Consider the following 24,654-nt stretch of genomic DNA (forward strand, 5'->3'; position numbering starts at 1 on the left):
TTCATTTGATGGTTAACTCTCATCAACAAGAGTCCCACAAAGCACAAAGCAAGCAGCAATCGAGCATAGAAGCTAACTGGCACTAAAACGCAAAAAAAAAATCAAACAGATCTTCATACGAAATCCTCGATCTCAAACTCCCCGCACCACGGGTGCACCTTCGCCCTGCTCTCACTCTCCCTAGAGTGGCTAATCATTCCTCGCGCTGACTCACTATACACTGCACCCACTCATGAAACTTCCACCAACCCTGCAACACTCGTGTATGCTAGCCATACATAACATTGGATCCTATAGACAGTCGAATATCTGATCCTACCCTAAGCCCTTCATCAAACAAGAACATGAAATAAGGCCAAACCACACATTCTTAAGCTATAGAATCTTAGTTATGTACAACTTTTATGCATATACTAAGCAACTATAGTAATGATGTCAATTTCATATAAGGAAGAACCCTAGGCTATCATGCATCATATAATCAGGCAATTCTATCATGTAATTCCTGAAGATCCATAGTCTATCACTAGCATGTTGTTCTAACGTATCACAATATCAAAGAACAGTGTGGTGATATGGGGTCAACTTACTGGCTCCGGCTGATCGTACACATCACATCCGCTTTTGGTTATTTTGAAAGCAACTTTTGAAAATTCTTTTTAAAAGCCTTACTTTGAAAATCATTTTTAAAACCCTTTTTCCGTAGTTTGAGACTGGATTCACACGTGTATCCAGTTCACTCAAACTAGGGCCCTGATACCAACTTGTAACATTCCAAAAATTTCAACAAATTTAAACTTTTCAAAACAACCCATTTACTGATAAAGTGTTTACAAAAACATTGTCTCCAAAACATGATTTAAAATCAGAGTCTCCCAAGATCCAATCCGTTGTAAAACCTAGGATGTGTACAGTCACGCCTTCGCCTTGCCACGAATCATCTGAAGAACCTGAAACCATAAATGAAACTGTAAGCACGAAGCTTAGTGAGTTCCCCCAAAGTACCAACACACAAACAAATAGCACATATACAACAGCAACATGTATTGGGTCCACAGCTAAAAGACTGGATTACCCCTGAGCCCGCAGTATGAGTCTGGCTTGCCTATTAGGTCCACAGCTCACATCTGGCCTGCTCTTGAGCCAAAACATAATTTTAGCTTGCCCTCGGGCCCACAACTTATGTCTGGCTTGCTCCCCAACCCAAACAGTCATCGGACCGGAATACCAATGTTCATCCCTCAGTACGAGTCTAGCTTACCAACCGGTCCTCAGCTCGTATGTGGAATGCCACTGAGCCCTCAATATGAGTCTAGCATGCCCTACTCGGCCCGCAGCTCATATCTAGATTACTCCAATACCCTCAAGTCCTCAGTACGAGTCTGACATACCATTGAGTCCTCAGCTCATATCTGGAATACACCTGAGCCCTCAGTATGAGTCTGGCATGCTATACTCGGTCCTCAGCTTATATCTGGAATGCTCTAGGGTTTGTTGGCTATAGCACGAAGCAGTACAATCTCAACCCAACACAATACGCCGACAGATAACAAACATATTGATGTGCACAAAAGTACCCACTAATTTTATATTTAAAACCTAACAAACTTAACTAACTAAAATGCACCTAGGCAGTGTACCTAGTCGAATTATAGAATAGTTGGGTAAGTCGGGTGTCGATCACAAGGAACGGTGTTAACTAATTAATCTACTTACTATTAACCTAATTATTAACAAATGAAGGGGTTTTATCTAATTTTGCAAGTTTAGATGAACTTAATTCTTTAACGCAAATTCAATCAATAAACAAACATTTCTGTTAGTTCGAATCCGCTTTCACTCAATGGTTTATAAATTAGTCATGACAATTACTGTTGGTTACCAATTAAAACAGTATTAGCAATTTAGGTCTAAATTTACTAATATTAACTAATTCATGTAGAACTATGTATGGTCGTACAATAGCTAACACAGAATCAATTATTTAGTGGATTGGAGCTATGCAAGATTGTATTGATAAACACAATTATGGTCATAATATGAGTTCTCTAGCATAGCCTAATTCATTAATTCAAGTTCTTAACTAAGATTGGTTTGATCTTAGCTCTAATAATCTAATGTTCACTAAATTACTAGGTGTTCAAATTCATGCAGAATAATGGTCATTAACTACACAGAATAAGAAGTTTAAGCAATTAAATTAACAAGTCAAGCATGCTAGGTAAACCAATCAAACACAAGACATAACCAACAAGCAAAGTCTAGTTTAATTAAATAAAACCATGAGTTCCAGCTTCATCTAGATAACAGAAGCAGCTGGATTTAGCTGGACATCCTAGCAAATAAGCAAACACAATCCATAATAAAAAAACATAATAAAAGTGTACCAAACTATGAATCAAATTATGAACTTCTTCCTTGGTGTTGAAACCCTATTCCAGAATTTCTTCTCCTCTGAAAATCGTCTCCAGGTCTTCCTTCTATCAGCCAAAAAGATCTCCAAGTCGTAATGGACAAGGATATATATAATTTCTGATTTTTCCCTGTTCATGTCGTGAGCCAATAAGTCTCACGTCGTGAATATGAGATAAGCGTATTCGGCAAGGACTCTTCTTCCATCCGGTGCATATCTTCTAGAATTCTCCACCCACGTCATGAGTACGTCATTTGCTGAATTTTTATTCCTTCTTTCCTTGAGTTCCATGTTTTGTCAATTTCAGTCCCTATCTTCGAAAATGCTTCTATTTGGCTGTAAAAATATAATTTTAGCTTATAAGTACCATTATTCTATGCAAATAACCAAATTATTAGTAAAAATGTAAATAAATATTGCCTAAAAATATGTATAAATATGACAAAATCAAAATACCCCACACTTGTGCTTTGCTTGCCCTCAAGCAAATCTAATTATTTTATACTTAAACCTTCATCACCAACATCACATAGAACGATCCAACTCAAACTCAGCCATTATGCCAAGACCTCAACGCGTGCATTTGTGTCTAAAATTTTTCCTAAGTAACCCCCATCAATTCTAAATACTCATAATCCTCATAAACACTCGCCCACTTCTTTTGAACAATGTTGATTTTATGCATCCCTCCGAATCCATCCGCAGAAAATCTTTTTAACCTCAAGGTATTTTTGTAAAGCCACCCAAGCATACATAAAGTAGAGAATTACAACTTTAAGATACCACAATGGAGCTCTTGAATTCTTCTTTCTTTGACATGTGATCTTCAATTTTGTACTTTGAATTCATCACCTTTTTGTGTGATTTTTGGTATCTTCTACTTTTGATTTTTTTAGGATTTTTGATCTTTGATCTTCAAACTTTGATACTTCTATAGCTCTAAAAAAACTTCAACTTTTTAACTTTTGGGTAATTTCTCTCTCTTTTTTAAATATCTCACTTTTTCCGCTCAAAACCTACATGCTTAAGCAGGAGCGCTTAACTTCAACCTTTATTGGTTAAGGTATTAATTTTCCTGGATACATTTCAAGTATAGGCTGCTAAACATATTGCATCCCTCAAACTAAGCGAGGTTGTGTTTTTGTCCCATGATTTCACTAGAATAAAGGGGGCCACAAATGCACTATAACGTATATTGGCTCAACTAAACATTTGAGCTCTCATCGGATCATCCCACACAACACTAGCAACTTAAGTTTTTAGATTATCATTATTACTAGAATTTTTTAGATTATTATTTCAAATCTATATCCAAATTTTTAATTCTACTATATTCTACCAATTTACTTTTAGCAATCTAAGCAATTAATTTTTCGACCTCCTACCCCACACTTATTACATACAATGCCCTCATTGTATGCATAAACTAAATAAAAGCAATAAAAGGGAGAAAAAGGAACAGACTCCCCTGGGATAGTGGCGTGATCAAACTCCATAAGTGTGGATAAAATGTGCATCTCAAATATGAACCTCTTTTGAATAAGAACTCGGACTTGAACTCGCTAAATGTGAAAATGAGCCAACAAGCGACGAATCGAAACTTCAATCTTCAAGAAAGGTGGATGCAAATCTTCGAAACGTGTAGAATAATGTGGGAAAGCATGTGCCACATTAATAGTAGAGGAAACGAGCCATAATAATCGTCATAAGAACTCCAAATAAAATGGTGGTGAAAACAGAAAACTCACGACGTGAGTAAGATGTTCCACGACGTGAGTTCGCTGAAATGCGTATTCCGAAATACCTCGTGACCCAACTCACGACGTGAGGATTATAGATTCACGAAGTGAGAACTGGGCAACTGAAAATTAAAACTGCCATTTCTTCTTAATAATTTTGGCATTCCACCCCAATATCCTAATGGATAAAGACACTTCTAATTGCAGAATTTCTATGACGTTTCGCTAAATTCATCGTCTCTCTCGACTCACCCCACACTTATTTTCAATTGTGGGTCTCGACTCGTGACTCTAGGCTCTAGACAACCCTTGGCTAGACACATACGCTCTCGAACTTCCTTTCTGAGACTCCGTAGCAAATCTGAAATAAAGCCACCAAAAGACAACTAAAAGTAACATAATAGTTTAAAAGTATTACAAACCATAACAAGTTCAAAACCAAAAAAATATAAAATAAAAACTAAATAGGAAATCAATCGTCGTCTTCTTCATCCCATGCTCCACTTGTACCGACTCCATCTCCCCTCGAATGTTGATAAGAGCTCCACGTTGGGCAAATTGGGTAGTGACCCAAATGTGGTGTTTGCTCAATCTGGAAATGTCGGACCATATTCTCCATTGTACCACCAATCCAATTAGTACTCAAAGACAGCTGATCAAAATAACCAGCCATGTCACCTCTAAAATTTGGTCCTCCCATGGGTGCGGGATGATGCACCGGTTGCCCTCTCTCTCCTCGTCCTCGCACATTCCTCCTCCAAGGCCTTGGCTGTGGTTGTTGCTTAGACTGTGCACCAGGCTGCTCTCCGTCATCACCCTCATCATTAGTATGAACAAGCCCCCAATGGGACCCATAATTTCGAACAACCCTCAATGTCTCCAAGTATCCCATAGTGAACTCGTTACCCTCCATGCAAGTCAACGAGCGGGTAATGTCGGGAACGATTAAGCCATAAGAATGGGCCAATCTAGTAATGAAGTGGCCACCACAGATAGGGCTTCTAGGGCGGGGACTTGCAGCAGAATCAGCTAAGAAGCGAGCCAGAAAATATGGAATGTTACAACACACTCCCGGCTGTAAGATGCACCATAAAAAGAACAAATTTTGCTTCGTGACCTTATCCCCATTGCGCCTATGATTGATGGAGAAAGTGATGAATCAGTGTATCAAATGGTGAATGGGCGATCTTATGCTGCTCTCGGGTGACACTCCGGAATTGAATATTCCGGATGCAATATTGTTCCAAAACTCAAGCCCGGAGGCTCCATTTTCATATTCTCGAGCCGCCTCCCGCAAAAACATAACAAATTCTGGAGTCATAGCTTCCTGGGCAGTGTATAACCCCATTCTCCAGGAAAATTCAACCAAACTGCATTCACGATATTCACCCCCGAGTCTAAAAACTAAGGCCTGCGGGAACGTAGGGTCTTGGACATTCTCATGGAATGCCACAATGGCAAAGAATTCCACGCATAGTTCTTTATACATCCTCTCTTGGATACCAAGTAAATTAAGCCAGCCCTTGCACGTGAACGAAAATCCATTGCCCAAAAATATCTTCGTGATAAATGGAGATAACCGATCAAAGATTCCGACCTCCCTCAGTCTTGCCCAATGAATTGTAGGAGCAAGAGCAATTTCCCTATTGTACAACCACCCTAGCCTATTGTTGCAACGTGTCAAAATATCTCGTGGCATGGTGGTCGGAAAAGTGTAAAATGGGTGCAAACGTGCCACCCCTATCGGAACTTCTCTTCTGGGAGCCATTGCAAACTCGGGTTGCCTCCCGAGAAGCGCTTCTTTTTTATGGAGTCGTGAGCCGGACTCCGTGCCTCGCTATGTTGAATCTTCAGATGAGTCCATCACCAGCTGGATTTTCTGTTCTTTCCATCGCCTCTTGTAAGCTTGAACTCGTCTAATGTACGCCTTCTTCGAGTTTTCCTTTTTAGCTTTCACATCATCCCCATCAAGCTTTCTTTTGGTCCCTTTTGTTTCCAATTTTTCTTCATTTTTCAACTCCATAGGAATCTTTTATTCCTTCACCATTGGACTTGTCTCCTTGGAAGTTACCTCGTCTTTGTCATCATCACTCAATATTTCATCACTCTCCTTACTTACCCAAGAAGTTGAATTCGTGTAGGCAATGACTTCAACTAAAAACAGGACGGATGCTCTTGGTTTTGTTCTTTTAACTTGTTGAATCGTTTTGATTTCTTCTTCCATGAGCTTCTCTAATTCTTCAAGTTTACTTTCTTCATCTATATTGAAAACCTCTTCTTGAACACCACTCCTCTTGAAACCATCTTCTATTCCAAAAATTTCCTTCTCATTTCCAACTCTCAAGGTGAGCTTGGATTCACGTATATCAACCAAGGCTCCAGCAGTATTAAGTAACAGGCGACCAAGAATAATCGGAACATCGGGATCTTCTTTCATATCCAAAACCACAAAGTCTATTGGAAAAACGAATTTCCCAATTTTTACGAGAATATCTTCCACAATGACCTGGGGTTGTGTCACTGAACGATTTGCCATGTGAATAGTCATTTTTGTAGCCTTCAACTTCTGAATATCCAACTTCTGATAAAATGAATAAGGCATCAAATTTATGCTAGCCCCAGAATCGGCTAAAGCATAAATCTTCATATTATTCCCAAATTCACATGGAAGAGTGAGGCGTCCAGGACCCCCCATCTTCTTAGGTATCTCTCCCAATACAGCTCTTGAGCTTTGCTCACTAAGAATGACCTTAGAATTTTTCTTTAGTTGCTGACGAGTGTTTACAAGATCTTGTAGGAACTTCGCGTATTCTGGAATTTTGGATAGTGAATCTATAAAAGGAGTATTAATAGGAATACCCTTTACTTGCTTGATAAACTCCAGATGTTCTCTTTCCAGTGGACTGAGATTAGCTCGGGATGGAAACGGCAAAGGTGATCGGTAAGCCAGAACGGATTCTGAATTTTTCTGTTCAGACTGGGCCCACGACGTGAGCATGGCGGGCTCACGACGTGAGTCTTGTGTTTCAGCAATATCTTCATTTTCGAGCTTCAGCTTCTTCGGCTTTGGATCGGGCTGCTTTGGTTCCACTTCTAGTGCCTCCAAAAACTCAGAGATTGCCTCTTCTTCAGTATCAATAGCCATAACATGAGGTTGAGCTTTCTTTTCGGGAAGTTGTGAGGATAATTTGTTGTTCACCAAAGTAGTGAGTTGACCAACTTGGACTTCTAAACTATGAATCGATGCTTGATGATTTATTAATGAAGCTTGCTGGTCAATCATCATTTTGTGTTGTTCTTTCATCATATTCATGTGTTCCTTTAGCACTGCATCGGTATCATCATGCCTTTTCTCGGAAGCTTCCATAAATCGGGTCAAAATATTTTCCAAGTTTACTTTGTTCTCGGCTGGTGGTTGCTCTTTTTGGTAGAAGCCTCGGCCCGTCTGCTTGAATTTCTCTTCCTTTTGCTTCTTGTATTCATCATATGGCAGCCACTCTTTCTTTGGTTTTCTCCAATCCTCATCATACTTATCCCCACTCGAGTAGCAAACTTGAGCCCTTTTGTTCCCATACTCATCCAAGTTGCAATCTTTAGTCAAGTATGGTCCATTACATCGTTCACACCCAACTTTAATTGCATGAATTGATTGGTCCATTTGTTTCAATCTCCGGTCCATAGTATTGAGCATCGCCATCATAGCAGCCATTTCTTCAGAATCTGCACCCCCACTACCTTTTGCTCCATCTTGTCTTGGGTTGTGGTACTCACGAGAGTGTCTTTCGAATTCTTCAACTAACTCCTTGACCTCCCTTGGATTCTTCTTTGTCAATGGCCCTTGAGAGTCAAGGAGTTGTCTTGTCATAACATTGACCCCATCGTAGAAAATAGACATCTTTTGTTGAACATTTAGATCATGTTGAGGACAATTCCTTAACAACCCCTTGTAGCGCTCCCAAGCTTCGTATAATGACTCCCCCGGTTGTTGCTCAAAGTTGGCTATTGCCTTCTTGAGTTTAGCTATCTTGGAAGGTGGGCAAAACTGATCTAGAAATTGCTCACGCATTTGAGCCCAAGTACTGATTGTACCCGGAGGAAGTGCTTTCAACCAGTCTTTTGCAGCTCCCTTAAAAGTAACGCGAAGCATCCTTAATAAGACGGTATCTCTATTCACATTCGGAACATTAAAATAATCCGCAATGTCATTAACTTCATCTAGGTGCTTAAAAGCATCCTCATGATCTTTTCCATAGAATGGAATATCCTTCAATGCAGTCAAGATATGTCCCTTCAGCACGAATGTGGCAGTGGCAGGAATCGCGGGTTGTACTAAACCGGGACCAACATCGTCTCGAATTCACTTCTTATAAGCTCCCATGGACATTACTTCAATGTTTGCCATCTCGTCTCCTTGCTCGTCTTCGGGATCACTTGTAAATAGTCCAAACTCGGTCTCAGATGCGTATTTGGATTCGTTTGGGATTGGTATTTGATCGATGCTCTCAACTTTGCTCTTGTCCTTTGAAGATGAACTTGACTCTCCCGTTTTCTTCCCCGACTTCTTTGAGAACATTGACTTGAGTTCTTGTATGAGTGTCTTCTTTGGTGTTTGATCTTCTTTCACGTTCTTATCTTTCTTTTGGTGAAGGGCAGACTCTGGATCTTCAAGAGGTGGCACCAAAGGTGTGTTGGACCCTCTGGTCATGTACTTCTGCAAGATAAAGAAAATAAACAAAAACGTAAAACTGAACTAAGAAAGACAAACTAAAAACTAAGAAAACGAGGAACACAGGATTCACGTCGTGAGCCTGTAAAGCTCACGTCGTGAGTTCTGTAATGCAGAAAAAATTGAAACTGAAAAAAATAACTCTTTGCAGGTTTTACCCCACAAAAAGGATCGATTAATTTAAAGCAAATAAATCAGTAATTAACTAAGCCGTTCCCCGGCAACGGTGCCAAAAACTTGATGTGCACAAAAGTACCCACTAATTTTATATTTAAAACCTAACGAACTTAACTAACTAAAATGCACCTAGGCAGTGTACTTAGTCGAATTATATAATAGTTGGGTAAGTCGGGTGTCGATGACAGGGAACGGTGTTAACTCTACTTACTATTAACCTAATTATTAACAAAGGAAGGGGTTTTATCTAATTTTGCAAGTTTAGATGAACTTAATTCTTTAACACAAATTCAATCAATAAACAAACACTTCTGTTAGTTCGAATCCGCTTTCACTCAATGGTTTATAAATTAGTCATGACAATTACTGTTGGTTACCAATTAAAACAGTATTAGCAATTTAGGTCTAAATTTACTAATATTAACTAATTCATGTAGAACTATGTATGGTCATACAATAGCTAACACATAATCAATTATTTAATGGATTGGAGCTATGCAAGATTGATTTGATAAACACAATTATGGTCATAATATGAGTTCTCTAGCACAACCTAATTCATTAATTCAAGTTCTTAACTAAGATTGGTTTGATCTTAGCTCTAATAATCTAATGTTCACTAAATTACTAGGTGTTCAAATTCATGCAGAATAATGGTCATTAACTACACAGAATAAGAAGTTTAAGCAATTAAATTAACAAGTCAAGCATGCTAGGTAAACCAATCAAACACAAGACATAACCAACAAGCAAAGTCTAGTTTAATTAAATAAAACCATGAGTTCCAGCTTCATCTAGCTAACAGAAGCAGCTAGATTTAGCTGGACATCCTAGCAAATAAGCAAACACAATCCATAATAAAAAAAACATAATAAAAGTGTACCAAACTATGAATCAAATTATGAACTTCTTCTTCCTTGGTGTTGAAACCCTATTCCAGAATTTCTTCTCCTCTGAAAATCATCTCCAAGTCATCCTTCTATCAGCCAAAAAGTTCTCCAAGTCGTAATGGACAAGGATATATATAATTTCTGATTTTTCCTCGTTCACGTCGTGAGCCAATAAGTCTCACGTCGTGAATATGAGATAAGCGTATTCGACAAGGACTCTTCTTCCATCCGGTGCATATATTCTAGAATTCTCCACTCACGTCGTGAGTCATGAACTATTCACGTCGTGAGTACGTCATTTGCTGAATTTTTATTCCTTCTTTCCTTCAAGCCTCCAAAGTTCCATGTTTTGTCAATTTCAGTCCCTATCTTCGAAAATGCTTCTATTTGGCTGCAAAAATATAATTTTAGCTTATAAGTACCATTATTCTATGCAAATAACCAAATTATTAGTAAAAATGTGAATAGATATTGCCTAAAAATATGTATAAATATGGCAATATCACATATATAGATAAACATGCAGACATAATCATAGGTAGTCCTACTGATCTACCAGACTAGCATATCAAAACTAGCATGCATACCTATTCCATACTCATCATATAAACAATATCAGATTATCGAACCAATGATCCGGCCTTGGTGCCTTCGACCTGAAAGTATAGAGAGGAAAATCACCTCGCACTGCAGAATCATACAGACGATCCCTGGCTGCTGGCTGACAGATCCCCGAACTATCAATATCACGACAACACCCCATCAACAACTGATCCCATGAATAAACTATGACTGTAGATCCGCTAAAATCCATGCGCTATCAAATACCACAATGACAACCCATCAACATCTAGCCCCTGACTCACACTATGAGTCCAAATTAGGGTAAAAGACCTTTTTACCCTTCCTCAAGCTTGGCCCAAGGCCATGGCCCAAACTAGATGACCAAAGGCCTAAAATCCAAAATAAACATCTAAGGCCGAAATATGGCCCAATTTTCCAAATTAGGCCAAATTCCTTTCGCGGGCCATCACCCAAGAAATTCCACCAAGTCACAACAATCCAACCATAAAAAAATCTAGATGGCCCAACATTTCCCAACACAACCAAGCCCAAACCGAAGCCCAAAACAAAAGAGCCCAAGTCTGACAAGTACGCGGGGCGTACTCAGCCTCTACGCTCAGCGTATAGCATGGAAAGCTTGCACGCGTAAAGTACATACTTGTTCACCTAGCGTACTCACCAGCCATGGCCATCTTTCAAAATTATCACTTAATCCATTAAGACTTGGATCCAAACTCAGATCTGACTTCCCCAATGTGTTTAATCACATAAAGTTGCCAACTGTATGTGTATGCATGGCTAAATGGGACTCTAGAGCTCAAAGGAACTTAATACTTGACTTAATACATGCATGAAACCAAAACCACCATAAAGTTTGCACCTTTATGCCCAAGGAACCCATGATATATCCAGATCTATAATTACAAGCTTCAAAAACGACTTTAACTCCCAATCATCAACCAAAAGGGTCAAAATGACCAAAAATGAACCAAGAAGAAGATCCATGAAATGAAAAGGCAAGGTTTGGACTTTATGCCTCCCAAGCCACCATAAGGAGATGCAAATGCTGGATCTCAAAGCTTTCCTTCAAAGAATAATTCATCAAGTTTCTCCTTGTTCTTCGTCTTCTAGATCTATAAAACCCTCCACAAAACCTCACAAGTGCTCAAGATTACCAAACATGGGCTAGGGGTCGAATTAGGGTTTTTTTAGAGTATGGAGGTTGGCTTAGAAATGATCAAAAGAGGCTATCATAAAGCTTATATAGGGTATAACACAAAAATTAGGGTTTTTCTTACTCACCTTCGTACGCCCAACGTACTCCTCGTATGCCCAGCATACGAGGCCTCACACTCCCGCATCACCCTTCGCAGTACGCCAAGCGTACACCACTTCACGCCATGCATACTGACCTTCGCAACAATACTCCCCACATAATCTCTTGGTATGCCCCGTGTACTAGGGTCCCCTCTTAAACCCTAAAACACTATGAAGGCCATAACTTCCTCGATCTAAGTCTGTTTCCGACGAACTTTATATCCACGGAAAGGTGACAAGAAGCCCTGCACTTCTAGTAGCCCATCATAGCCTTAAAACTTGCCGAACCAAACCCAAAATTCGTAAAGGACCGAGTTAACAAATTATGATTATGCCCTTGGGATCCGAAACACTCGAATCACTTAAACTTTAACACCCTCATCCAAAAAGGCCCAAATCCTTTATTCCCCAAGATCCCAAGCCTTATGATGACTGATAATCGTGTCCCAGCCCCGAATAATGAAGCGATTCGAAACTGGGTGTTGCAATATCTGAAACAAAGAGAATATTGATATACTTACCTTATACTTCAATTATAGCTTTTGAGCTCCTGGAATTGGATGTTGATTGATAACACCCCTCCATGTGCTATTAGGGGTAGTATGTCATTGCTAAACGCCAATTACTGTCTATGTCAGTTTGTAATGAATCTTGTACTAGTGGGAGATTGTTGGATCTATATGCTCAAGAATAATTATTAAGTGGTATTACTAATAACATATGATCCTATAGGGTCACACCTTAATCAACTTGGTACTTATTGAATATGTATTAGGGAAATGACAAAAATGCCCTACGAACTTTCTAGGGTTTACCCGTTGAGTCCCTAAAGTTTTTGTCGGGATTTATGGGTCCCTAAACTAGGATATGACTTGCTCTTTTATTCCCTGTCAACATATAATAGCCGGTTCGGTGACCATTTAGACCAAAAAAACTCACATTGTGCCCCTATAAAGCCAAAACAAATAAGTTCGGTGACGTTTTAGACCAAAAAAACTCAATTCGTACCCTCCCAAGAAATCAATCGCTGCTCTTCTTTCCGTCTTCACCCTCGATCGTCATACACCCTCACCGAAAATCAAAACCATCTTCCCCTTCTAATCGATTCTCGGTCACAACCCCCTTCCACTATTTTCTTTGATTCAATTTCAGCTCTTCAAGGAATTGACCCCCTCCTTCTTTCTTCTCTGTTGAAACTCGTACATGCTACCTCTCCTTCTTCCTCCGAGTTGCAGGTTTGATGGATGCGATGTTGAGAGGGATGCGTGGGTTTGATGAGGTTCACAAAGAAAACGAGAGTTAATCTCTTTTTTTATTCGAATTGAGGCTTTAGAAGAAAATGAGAGTTTTTTTTTGTTCGAATTGATCCCTGAACTTATTTTTTTTGGCTTTATAGGGGCACAATGTGAGTTTTTTGGTCTAAAAGGTCACTGAACCGCCTATTACAAGTTGACATGGACTAAAAGAGCAGGTCATATCCTAGTTTAGAGACCCATAAAGCCCGATAAAAACTTTAGGGACTTAACGGGTAAACCCTAAAAAGTTCGTAGGCAATTTTTGTCATTTTCCCTATTTATTAAGTATTTTATTATTAATAAATAAATTCAACTCTTATATTTAATTATAGGAAAATTATTGTTTTGAGAAAATAATAATAAAAGAAAGTCAAACTAGTTATTATATCATATGGTATTATTAATAAGTCATCTACAAATGTTTTGGAAACTTTGGCTAACGATGATTTAACTAGCTAATTGGTATTCTTTGGTTGAAGAAATTGGTAGACAAAATGTGTCTTCTTTAGGCCTTAGGGCCGTAACTTTTTAAGAGGGTAAGGAGGTCAACCTCCATCTCTTCTCTCCCATGCTTCTATCTAGTGTATTAATTTATATTATTATATAGGCTTTGGCCTTACCATGCATGGGGATATATAAGAGACTCTTTTGCATGAAAAGTTGCTAGTTTTTTTTTTCAATTCCTATATAAAACATGGGTTTTTCTTAACTATACATATCTTTGTGTCTTCCTTTAGTGCTTATTTTGTTAAGTACGTAAAGGCTTAAAGAACAAAGTATACAATAAGGAAACCATCATTTCTTTGTACCTTATTCTTGGTGGTGGATTGCTTGTAGAGAAGATCATCCTCTTTGATATTTCCATCTTCATCAACGCCCAAAACAAAGTGGGTTCAAAGGCTCAAAAGGTTGTCATTCTTAAACTTCTTATGGTTGCTTTTATATCCTTCTAACCTATGTAAAAGGATCATTGATGGTTTTGTTTTTGCAATTTTTTCTAGTGAATTTTTAAGCTTCCGTTGGCCGTTTTTTATGAAAAACTCTCTTATTTTATGTATCAAAATCAGAGTCGTCTTTTATATGTTAGAAATGATTTTTTATGTTTGATAATCTTTGGTTTTTGGAAAAAAAAAACATGGGTTTCTTTTTTACTAAAAAAATGTCCATATTTGTTTTCTTTGACAACTTGTAGTTTAAAAGTGTCTTTTTTTATATAACCATTTTTCCATGCATTTTGGTTATATAAAATTTGTCTTAAGATAAACAAAGAGTTGTTTATTAATATGTTTGATGTTGTTGTTGTGTATAAACAAGTCATTTAAAACATTTGTGGTTGTTATTTATCTATTACATCTCATCATTTCCAAGGTTGAAGGCATCTTGTCTAGGGAAGGGTTAAAACCAATAGAATTCTATGGCTGCCATCTAACTTGTACAATGCACCGTTCTGTGCGCAATATTATAAGGGCTTTAAACATTGAATACGATTGGTTATTCTATTGTGAAATTTGTTTGTGGCATGCTTGTTTCATTAACTTTGCTAGGATATTTGGGACCAAATATGTCAGTTATCAATGTATACCTTATAACTCGTTTGGTTTATTGTGAATCAATATTATTTTTGGGAATGGTTACTAAACTAATGAGTCAGTTGGCTGCACAGGGGAAGAAGTTACATTCATTATCAACTCAGTTTCCAGCATCAAAAGAAAGACATTTATTGTAATTTTGCTAACATTTTCATTTTCTATTGTTAACAAATGCATTTCTTAATTTATATTGCAAGTGTCTCCGGTTGACATTAATCCTAAAGCTAGCAATATTGATCAGGAGGGCAAACACACAATTAAGTGTTGTTGGATGTGAGAAGGATGCGAGCATTAAGAAGTCTAATGCACTTGCAAATTAGAAAAAGAGAATGGAAACAATTGTAAGAAATAATACATTTGAATTACATTAATTTTAATATCCCCTGTGATTTTTTAATTTTACATACATGACTTATTTACCGTGTTTTATATAGGAAATTCATAACTATGTGGGATCTAACAAAACACCTAAATCATTACAAAACACGTCTCCACGTTCATAGTCTCAATTGCAATAAAAATGTCTCCACCACTAGTACTACCACAAGTATGTATTCCAACATGTTCATATATTCTTTAGTTTAATTAATTTTTGATGCATATATGCCAACGATCATTATTTTTTAGGAATTAAAGTGTATATTGGCACTTAAAGAGATCAGGTATTATTGCTTTGGGTATCGTATACAAGTGAGATGGAAAAAAATGCTTCATAACAAAGAACTCCAAAGGATTGATACAAAGTGTCAATTGGAAAATTGTTAGTGGATGCAACATGTATATTGGACATAGGAAAGAGTGGTTTCAAAATAGTTAAGGATGTAGTAGGTGGTTTTTTTTTTTTTTCATTTTGCATGACCAAAGAATGAAGTGCTATTTGATGAAAAGGTATATACATGTGTTTTATCGACCTCTATATATATATATATATATATATATATATATATATATATATATATATATATAATTCATCATATTTAATTTAATGTTTGATACATGCGACTTTTGTTTCCTACAGGTAACACCACCAACTTCCATACAAAAGGTTGGTGAAAACAAAATTGCACCCAGTGGCGGACACAGACTGTTTTAGTAGGGGTGTCCCTCGTACTTCAAGCGGGTACACCTAGCCGGAAATTGAGCAGTGGCCCGGGACCCCAAATGCCCCACTAAGGTCCGCCACTGATTGCACCTAAATTACAAAATAAGCGCAGATGCACTTTTGTCTCTCGTGATACCATGCAAAAGCAAGCGATGACCAACTTGAAGAGTCAAAAGTCTTTAAAATTGTGATTGTTAAATGTATAGATTATTTTGATATGTTAGTTTAGGATTTTATTATGTACGACATTCCAATTTTAGTTTTGGTTCAATTAGGTACATTCCAATTTTGTTGTGTTTGCGTTTGCATTATGTTTTTTCTTTTGTTTTGATATATCTCTATTCTAATAAATAAATAGGTTTATTCTCTTATTGACAAGTGTCATACTATTGAAACTTCTCATCTACTCTAATAAAATGAAGGTTTTTTTTTTTGTCACTTGTCATACTCTCATTCAATTTGTCAAATGTCATTTTGTGGTTATTTTGAATTAATTTTTTTTCCACATGTCATTTTATGAGTTTTTATTTTATTAAATTATACAAAATATTTTAATGTAATAATTACAATAAATATAGTAATAAATACATATCAATTTCATTAACAAAGTTACCTTACATAATTACAATAAATATACTAATAAATACATATCAATAAATATAATAATAAATACATTACAATATGAATTAGGTTAGTTGGTAATATGAATATGTTCAACCTTACATAACTATTGTGATTATCATGCATTGTTACTATTTTTTTTTTATTTTTTGTTCTCACGCATTGTTTTTCACTAATTTTCATTCTTACAGAATACGATTATCAAGAATACATTCTGACATAATGATAGTCATAAAAAAAAAGTCTATAATACCATTTTAGACGATTTAATTATTGAGAACGCGTGATAATGACAAGAGTTATGTGAAGTCGAACGTATTTACATTTCCATAAAACATATTCTCTTAATCATTCTCATAGAATAACTTTGTCTCCACGTCCATTCAATATATGTCAATCCATATTTGAATATATATATATATATATATATATATATATATATATATATATATATATATATATATATATATATATATATATATATATATAAAATTCATATTGTGAGACAAATTATTAATTTGTCAAATGTGACTAAAAGATGCACTCACATAATATGGTCATGCTTATTAACACTTTTTGCCAATGTTTGTCAAATTTTTTATGTGACTAAATATTACAAAATGTCATGTAAACATAAAATTCATATGGCCATTGGATGAACTATAGTCACACAAAATATACATTTATGTAACTTTAAAAAGCATATGGTCATACTTATAAACACTTTTGGCCACTTTTTGTTTAATTATATGTGACTAAATCCTCTAAAAAAACAATCGATGTATGACTAAATATTACTAAACGTCATAAACACATAAAATTCATGTGGTCATTGGATGAACAATAGTCACACAATACATATTTACTTGACTTTAAAATGCATATGGTCATACTAATTAACACTTTTGGCCACTTTTGCTTAACTGTATGTGACGAAATCCCCCCAAAAAAAACAATCGTTGTTTGAGGAAAAATTACAAAATGCCACACAAACATAAAATTCATGTGGTCATTGGATGAACACCAATCACACAAAATACACATTTACTTGACTTAAAAAGCATATATTTATGTAACCAAATGATGGACAATAATCACACAAAATACATATTTACTTGAATTTAAAAGATATATGATCACACTTAATATTTTGGTTTTTGGTTAATAAGAAGATAATCTTAAAAAAAAATCTTAATATTTTGATCAAATTAATAGAAAAAGACAAATATTTCGGGTAAATGTGCAAAACCGACAAAAAAAAAAGTTTTCCAAACTTTTACCTTATATCCTGTTTTTTTTTTCTGTATTTTCTTTAAATTATACAAAAATATTACAACTTTTCTAATAATAATCATAAATAAAATACATTAAAGAAATAGCAAAATTGTTCACGGTTGGTGATTTGTATGGTCAATATTATTTAAGTGTAATTGTATGAACTTGTTGAACAATGTAACCGTAATAAATATCGAACAAGTAAAGGTGGTTAGAGTGCACATTTGTTTGAGTTTATTTTGATTTGAAGTGCTCTCAGGGGTGAAACCCCTGAATGAAGGGGGTTCGGAGGCAACGCCCCTAATAGCAGGGTCCAAGGATAGAACCCCGTGTCAACTTAGGAAATTTTTATTTTTGTTAATATTGCTTTATGAAAAAATCATGGAAATCCGGAATTGTGTTTTCAAATCTTGTTTTCTGTCCCTATATGTAGACCGGGTTTTATAGTAGTTAAATGATGGTTTTGTAACTGTCATATGACCGTTTTCACCGGTTTCAATCTTGGTTATTTTCCCGGGTTTAGTCATTCGAAGTTGGTACACATATCATAACATTCCATATGTCCGATTAAAAACATTGAGTTTTATTTAGTTAAATTTTCGATTGTACCAATTTTAATCTAAAAGTGTATCAGGACTCTCAGAGAATCTAAACAATCAAAACATCCAAATTTTTTAACATTATAAGGAGATGAGGCATTTAGAGAGTGGCATGGACCATCTCCCTCACCGACCCTTTAGCATCCCTTGAACACCCTCTTATTGTGCGCTAAGGGGGTGTTCCAAGGTCCACTCGCCGGTTGCTTAACCAGATGAGAGAGGAGATAGAAAGTGTATTTTGTGATTGGATGGTTGTTTTTTGTGTTTTTTAAAAATGTATGCTAAGGCACGCCATCACTCACTACCACCATACTACACTTATGTATCATGTAAAAAATGTCTAGTTTTAAAGGCTTAACAAAATCAAACCAAAATTGACCCGTTAAGACTCGTTCGACATCGGCTAAATGCTGATTGACATGTGAGATGTTAAGACTCGTTCGACATCGGCTAAATGCTGATTGACATGTGAGATATTTTGCTTAAATACTTGTCAATAATTGAAAACAGTAATGATAAATATTGGATTGAAAATATTGTTTTGGAATCAATAATTGAAAACAGTAATAATAAATAGGAAGAAAAAGGAGAGGTTTTTAAGGAGAAAGGCTGCAAAAAGAAAAACAAGAAAAGGGAGAAGCGCAGATTTGAAAAGATCCAAAAGGGCCCCTCCAACTTTCATCGTCTTGTCACTATCTTTGTCTCCCTATATTTCTCTCTCACACACAAGTACAATTACACACACTGTCTCTGTGTTTCCCCCACCAACGTTGAAAACGGTTTCTTCACGAAAACGGATGGTACCCTTTGATGTTACTTTTGACAATTCACAATTTCTTCTCGGGTCGGATCGTACTATCCATCAACACATTAACTACAAATCATACGTTCCTTTTTATTACTAATGTCCTCTCCAATATAATTGTCAACTAATTGATTAGGGATGTTAACGAGATAGATGTTAGACCAACAATTGATAGGGAAACATCAAAATGTTGAGTTTTAATATTAAAATGGTAATAATATATCAAACTATATATTAAAATAATACATATTAGAGGTCAAATATTTCATGGTACCTGATTAGTAAATGCTTATCGGGTTTTGGTATATCTAAAATATAAGTTATCTTATTTATGATATTAAAAAATTAAATATCCATTGAAACTTTGGTTTCGTAAAATACAATCGCAATCATATTTAAAAATTGACTTAATTTTATTAATAACTAGTTGTGAGACCCATGTACTATATATGTTAATTTAAAATATATATATATATATATATATATATATATATATATATATATATATATATATATATATATAAAGGTCTAATAAGCTTTAATTTTAGAAATTTTGAAATTAAAAGGTAATTTTATTAATGAAATTGATATGTATTTATTACTATATTTATTGTAATTATTACATTAAAATATTTTGTAGAATTTAATAAAATAAAAAACTAATAAAATGACATGTGGAAAAAAAATTAATTCAAAATAAACACAAAATGACATTTGACAAATTGAATGAGAGTATGACAAGTGACAAAAAAAACTTTCATTTATTAGAGTAGATTTCAACTTTTAGCGGCATCAACAAGTTTATTTTATAACAAATGTCACATAAATTAAGTCTTCACCATAAAAATATATATAATATCCAAATTATGTGAAAAAATAACAAAGAAAATAACATGAATATAAAAAATAATACCAATACCTATTATTTCCATAAGTAGTAATTACATAAGAAAATTTATTTTTAGAATATGTTATATAGTATTTTAATGTAACTTTGAAATCATATATATTAATAATAAAAATATAAGTATCATAAAATATAAATAATTTGGGACCGGTAAATAGGACCATGTATGAGATCGAGTAATCGGACATGTATAACCCTAATACCATAATCATCTCAAATCCGCAACAAATTTAAAAAAACATCTCATGCCCAGTCTCATAACTATTTACTTGGACCAAAGACAGTCTCAAAAGTTTCAGTTTTGTTTTTTCGGAAATCTACTGAAAAGTCCTTATATTTAGACCTTATAATCGATTTAGTATTTATCATTTTTTTGGTCAATTAAGTCTCAATGTAACATCCCAAAAATCATGACCAAAAATTTCGTTTTAAAATCATTAATCAACCATAATCAAGTCATACATAAATCCTTATATGAAATCAAGTATCATTTCGAACATATTTATTTTATCAGAGTAAACATCCCGGGCTAAAAACTTATTGGTGTGCCATGCGATCATCCCGAGCTCTTCCCTCCGCTACCGGAAACCAAAACTGAAAACCGTAAGCACGAAGCTTAGTGAGTTCCCCAACCTACCACATGCCACATACGTAACCACATACTGGGCCCCCGCCCGATGTATCGGGACTTGCCCGACATCAGACTAGCTCCGGCATCGGGCCCCGCCCGACATCAAGCCCCGCCTGGCATCGAGTCCCGCTCAGTATACATATCTGTTTCTCTTAGGCCCCACCTGTCTCTCGGCCTTGCCCGCTAAACACATACAGACATATAACATGTCACACCCCCGAACCAAACGGCGGAAACGTCCGGGGGCTCGTGTGACTAACAATTGAATTATCATCACAATGAATATACATGAAACATAACACATTCACCACCAACATTACATATAACAACAATATTGTTCACATCAAGTACATTTTTATAAATACATAAGTTCCAAAAATATCAAAAGTACGATAAGTGATGTTACATAAATGAAACCATACACACTTGAAAATCTTCCTGCTTAACGATTACCTGAGAATACAAGTTATTTTGAAAACGGTCAACATATATAATGTTGGTGAGTTCATAAGTATGTTTGAATAAAAGTCTTTGAATCCTTTGCAAAAACCAAGAAAATCCGATATTTTCTGTAAAATGTCTGAAAATGATGTGAAAATCAAGTATAAATGCATGTGTGAATTTATTAGTTGTGACATATATGGATGTAGTTTAGATTTCTGGTATTGTAAGGAAGTGATAATTGTATATGAATCTTTCCCCATAAAATCTGATATTGTGACATCCCCATTTTCACGGCCAGAAAAGACCGATTTTGTTTATGCTTTAAAAATCAGAGTATCTCTTTCAATAAAAGTGTTGTGGAATTTGTTCCCAGTAAAACATGATAAATACGTTATCAAAGCATTTCCGAAGAAATGTATTTTTATTCATTTTCAAAACATTGGGATGTCATTGTCAATACAAAAACATAAGCATAAACAGAACTTACATTCATTTACACTAGTGATCTACATCTCTTTTAAATCTCTCAGTGTAAAGTGGTTTCGTATCGGCACCTGTGATTCAAATAAGCTTGAGTGGGTCAGGTTGGGAAACCTGGTGAGTACATAGGGTTTTCAACCCATAATAATATAATTATTATGTTTAAACATCAAACAATCAACCCAATTATCCATCCTCATTATCTTCTTTACTCTTAAGGATCTATCCTAAGAATCAACTATTTCTCGTTCATTCATTCCTAAGGATCATCCTAAGGAATCGGCACGAAGTCCATTGTCACCGGGATTTATCTCGTTTATTGACAGCATCGTTTTCGAGAGTCCACTCGTAATACTTGTCAATGGGTTTTTTTAGAGTACATCGGGTGAACACATCGTTCACAACACCTATAGGTTGCGAGTCTGCTAGTGTTCCACTAGACTGTCTAGAATAGTCTGTGGTTGTCATCCATACTCTGCTAGATGACGGGGTCATCGCTTGGGTCATCGTTTGGCTCATCGCTTTGGCTCATCGTTTTGGCTCATCGTTTTGGCTCATCGCTTAGGTCATCGCTTCGCACTCATATATCATCGCTTATCATTCATCTCATCTTTCATCGCTCATCATTTATCTCATCTTTCATCGCTCATCATTTATCTCACCTCTAATCTACCCATGTTTTACCCAACACATTTGTAGATATAAAATACATATACAGTTTAGATCATTTAAAACATGTATAAAACGTTTCATCCAGCATAGACAACAAGTATTCAGGCAGTATACACACATAGCACGTAATTTATATAAAATACTTCATATCTATGTGTAAGATGAAAGTAACTATGCACTCACTTGTTAAGGTGGTGATTGCGAACTCAGACAGCGCTTCGCTTCTTAAAAATAATTTCCTTCGACGAAACCTAATATTATTATCACTAGATTTTAGTCTAATATTTAAGGTGACTAATTATTAGTCTTATTATTATTTTTATTATATAAGCGTTTAAACAATATTTTCCAACCACTATGTACAGACAGGGGCCAGACATAAAACACCGGAGGGCAGGACCATTTTGGCATATAACACTTCTGAAATCCAACAACCCTATGCGGCCCTTTAAACCAGATTCCCCGTACCGCGAGTAGTTAAAAAGATATTATAACGACATTTATATAAGTCATAATAATAGCCCAAATATCTATTATAAGTTCATAATAACAATACTAATTTTAAATATAAGCTATATTAAAATAGAGTAAGCATAACTTACTTACAATAGGGTTTTAGCTAGGAGCCGAACTCTGCAGGGGCAGAACTTCGTCGCTGAATCTTTCTAAGAAAGATTCGTCCAGCGCTTCAGCGCTCACCTTACTATACTAAAACTACAGAAAGAGAAGTCGAATCACGAGGGACCGAAATACTCGGGGGATAAGAAGAGAAAGACTCTTGAATCAAGAGAATGGTGCAAGAAATATGAGAGCCCAAGGCTCTTATTTATAGTAATTGAGTTTACAAAAACTACCCTCCATAATTACTTAATGACCTTATAGTTATATAAACGACTAAACACCCCTTGATAATACTATTTTAAATAGATTTAACGATATTTGTACTAAACTAATGTCGAAAGTACTCAACACTAGTCTTATAATAACCGCATCGTCGATACCTTTCTAAAGATATATACATTTGTATATATATGTGTACGTATATATGATTTATACTTTATTTTAATACGTAAATATGCTATTATAATTTGTAACTCGTTCATACGAACTCCATTTTTGACATTCTTTATATCCACGCGTTGGTATTTACGAGTACTACAACTTTCATTTAGACGCCGTCAGCTAATTCTCATTCTATCTCAGATTTACAAAACTGTATCGAATTTATCGCGCTCGAAGAGTAGGGACCAAGTTTCGTCCATATCTTTAACATACGAGCTCTACTCTCGACATTCTTTATATCCACGCGTAGGTAAAAACAATATCTAAAACTCTCATTTAGACTCCGTCGGCTAATTCTCGACCGATCTTAAATTTAACAGTAAGAGGAGATTATACTGTTAAATGTCCGTGTAAAATTCATAACTTCTACATACGGACTCCGTTTTCGTCTGTCTTTTTACCGTTGAGTTCCTATTAATGAGATATTCAACTCTCATTTAGGTCGCGTAGGCCAAAAACCGCTCGAACTAAAATTCGAGTTCCAGGCCGTGCACTGCTATGCCAAATCTTAGAAAATTCATAACTTCCTCATACGAAGTCAGATTTGGGCGTTCTTTTTTTGTATGTTCTTGGTTTAAAGTATACTAAAATTTTTGATTAGATCACTAAGGCTAAAAAGTATTCTACCGTAAATTCACTATTTACGTCTCCCGGTGTCGTGCCGGTTTTGCCGTAAAACTTCGATGAGCCATAACTTATGCGTTATAACTCGGATTTCGACGTTCTTTATATGTACGGAACCCTTGTAAAATATACTACAACTTGGTTAAGATTAATCCTTCTAAATAATATTCCATCAAAAAACTCAATTTTGATGCTCATCGTCTCTAAATTGACTTGCCCGGATCTGCGGGCGTTACAATTATCTCCCCCTTAGGATGATTACGTCCCGAAATCATCAACGAAACAGGGATGTATAATGACTCCGTACGTTATCTATTTATCTTAGGTAATAATCGTAACTTCTATGTTCCTTCGAATGAGTATCTAATTCTTGGACTTCTCGACTGCAGGCGGTGCTCGATCTTGCACTTGCTCCCTATCTCACGTTAGACTCCAAATTATGACCTTCAAGTCACAATCTCGATCCTCACTGGATACGAACTTAAGATAAGTTTTTTTATTACTACAATGGAACGATGTGTCATATTCTAATGACCTATCATCGTATGTTGCAACGCTTAGACTCAGGTCTCTTAGAGTCAAATTCCATAATTGAATATACCTTCTTTCATGTTCTAATGCGATATAATCACCTTTTAGTTACAATTTTCTTACTTTAACAACGATCACAATCGCTTTGATTATCTTCCATTGCAATCTTCTGCCTTAAGTCGGATGTTACA

The 24,654-nt window shown here is 35.8% G+C and overlaps 1 protein-coding gene and 1 non-coding gene across 2 annotated transcripts; one reads left to right on the top strand and one right to left on the bottom strand.

The window, feature by feature from the left end:
- Positions 1-6,184: 6,184 nt before the first annotated feature.
- LOC145122418 (uncharacterized) lies at positions 6,185-8,725 on the bottom strand. The gene is made up of 6 exons (XM_079058023.1): positions 8,540-8,725; positions 8,159-8,416; positions 7,706-8,047; positions 6,872-7,624; positions 6,403-6,733; positions 6,185-6,306 (listed from the first exon to the last, which is right to left on the bottom strand). Exons 1-6 carry the CDS (start codon positions 8,723-8,725, stop codon positions 6,185-6,187), a joined length of 1,992 nt encoding a protein of 663 aa, XP_078914149.1.
- LOC145122997 (small nucleolar RNA R71) lies at positions 8,064-8,170 on the top strand. The gene has a single exon (XR_013714878.1). It is a non-coding gene; the product is annotated as a small nucleolar RNA R71 (small nucleolar RNA).
- Positions 8,726-24,654: the final 15,929 nt, after the last annotated feature.

The sequence above is a fragment of the Lactuca virosa genome, chromosome 6 (genome assembly GCF_052849685.1).
Source record: "Lactuca virosa cultivar CGN04683 chromosome 6, Lactuca_virosa_CGN04683_v6, whole genome shotgun sequence".
Taxonomy (NCBI): domain Eukaryota; kingdom Viridiplantae; phylum Streptophyta; class Magnoliopsida; order Asterales; family Asteraceae; genus Lactuca; species Lactuca virosa.